The sequence below is a fragment of the Triticum urartu genome, chromosome 6A (genome assembly GCF_056163025.1).
Source record: "Triticum urartu cultivar PI428250 chromosome 6A, HENAU_Tu73, whole genome shotgun sequence".
NCBI classification, from domain to species: Eukaryota; Viridiplantae; Streptophyta; class Magnoliopsida; order Poales; family Poaceae; genus Triticum; species Triticum urartu.
In genome coordinates, this window is record NC_141878.1 from 164,834,996 (window position 1) to 164,836,991 (window position 1,996).

General features: G+C 40.4%; 1 protein-coding gene across 1 annotated transcript; it reads left to right on the forward strand.

Annotated features, from left to right (window-relative positions):
• Positions 1 to 568: 568 nt before the first annotated feature.
• On the forward strand, positions 569 to 1,564 carry LOC147964593 (uncharacterized). Its single transcript, XM_087530046.1, has 3 exons — positions 569 to 806; positions 1,188 to 1,242; positions 1,330 to 1,564. The coding sequence occupies exons 1-3, from the start codon at positions 569 to 571 to the stop codon at positions 1,562 to 1,564; spliced, it is 528 nt and encodes a 175-aa protein (XP_087386172.1).
• The last annotated feature ends 432 nt before the right edge of the window (positions 1,565 to 1,996 follow it).

A 1,996-nucleotide genomic window follows, 5' to 3' on the forward strand; every position in this document is an offset into this window, starting at 1 on the left:
TCCGACACCGCTACCCACACTACCCTCCATCCACACGAAAGCTGCATTACCATTAAAAATTAAAAAAGAGAGAAAATAAAGAACTCCATTAAAAAACTAAATGTGCGTACATCTGTGTGAATCCTGATCCGATATAATTCCGTGTACGAAGAATAAAATTCACTTCCATGCAGTACACTATGTGGACGTATGCAGTTCTTTTGTGATAGCGAAGAAGTGCACTTACTAGGAAAATTCACCGAAAACACAGTCATCACATTTTCTGATAGTTGCGTGCATACCTGAACTAGTCACGAAAAAAGTGGCGACGACATTCCGGATTTCCAATGCACTAACATAGCCTCCTCATAGCAGAACCTCTCTACAGTTGCCACGTAACTAAAAACACAGCCCCACCACGCTACCACCCCGCTCCACCTCTCCCACGTCCTATCACGGAGAGCAGAGGAGAGCAGAGGAGAAAACACAACTGCTTCGTCCCCCCAAAAACCCCATTGCATCTTCTTCTCCACACTTCCTTTCACTAACCTCTCTCTCCAGAACAAACACGAGAGAGCAGAGGAGAGTCATGGCGTATGCACCTCTGTACAAGCAGCGCCACAGGTACACCAGGGAGCTCCACGACGTCGACCTCCACGGCAACCACAAGCTCCACGTCGTTTGCACAAGCAAGGGTCAAGACATGGACAAGATGTTGTCCACGCTCAGGAGGAAGCTCAGCGGAATGTCCGTCAAACTAGTCGGCGCCGATGTCGAGTACACGCACTACGTCAAAGCCACAGTGGGCAGCGGTGCTCCAGCTATGCGTAGAAAAAGAATGCCTTGTCTACCACATCTCTACAGCTAAAGACAGATCAAAATAACTATCAATCTGTACTATTGCTTGTCAATATTGATTTTTAATTTTCTTCATTGCAATTGCCATTATTTAAACTTTGGTTCTCATTTTTAAAAAGCATGGCATAGGAATTCATTGACAGTTTTCATCTGGCTTCATGTAACTCATGAGTTCAATTCTTGAATTATATGATCTAGCGATACACGAAGTTTTATTTTGTTTTACCAAATACAAATTGTTTGTCCGAACAATAGAAAACTGCAGCATTACTATATGAAACATGTATGAAATTCAATTCAAGAATACAAACATGCACAAAACATGCATTGTTTATGCAATCTATTATCAGATTTACTAGTTATGATGTACAAAGTATTAGCAGCTACTCACTGCAACAGATTCAGGTATTCATATTGCACTTCGGTTTTAGAAAAAACAAAAAAACATTGGTAGTTCTAAGAAATAAACTATATTCAGTAAACATCTTGCAGGCCAATGGAACTAGACAAATTCCTCATGAATGGTGAGTGCACCTTCGTCGGATTCGCCATTGAAGGAGACAAAAGCAAGCTGAAGCTATCTGGATTGGAGATCAACTCCGACAACTACATTGATATTCAGGTGGAATGGAGAGACCCATACAATAAAAAGGAATTTGACTCTTTGGCTGATGTTGCCGGCAGGATGATAGACATTCACTACCATGACATGAAGAAAAAAAATTAACCACAAGGAGGACCATACTCTATGGGGATTTTGCCCGCTGCCAGGCAAGTTTATCAAGTATGCAGCAATAGATGCATTCACAACATATGAGTCATGGAGAATCATCTACGATGTCATAATGGGACTGGACAGGGTAAAAAGAGACAAAGAAGCAAAGAAGAAGAAGAACAAGGTTGTAATCCAATAGAGCAACTAGAAATAATCAGGGCTATGTTTAGTTTCATTTTACTTTAGTGGTTGTGTTGTTCTTTGTTCCATGTCTGCAAGCTTTTTGATTATGTTCATTGCTTCATATCGAACGTTTCTTTTGTAAAAACAATGTCGTTTTAGAATTATCATCAAAATTTCTTTCTGTTGTTTGCTTATGTATCGTCAGTTTGCGTGTGATCATTTTCTTTTGCTGAACTTAGTTTGTATTAGAACAAGTGTCCA

What these genes read in the sequence shown, in the direction of transcription:
- LOC147964593 (XM_087530046.1), top strand. Translation starts at nt 569, where the DNA reads ATGGCGTATGCACCTCTGTACAAGCAGCGCCACAGGTACACCAGGGAG. An exon ending in CAGCGGTGCTCCAGCTATGC is followed by an intron (nt 807 to 1,187) that starts GTAGAAAAAGAA and finishes ATCTATTATCAG; the next exon opens with ATTTACTAGTTATGATGTAC. An exon ending in ACTCACTGCAACAGATTCAG is followed by an intron (nt 1,243 to 1,329) that starts GTATTCATATTG and finishes AACATCTTGCAG; the next exon opens with GCCAATGGAACTAGACAAAT.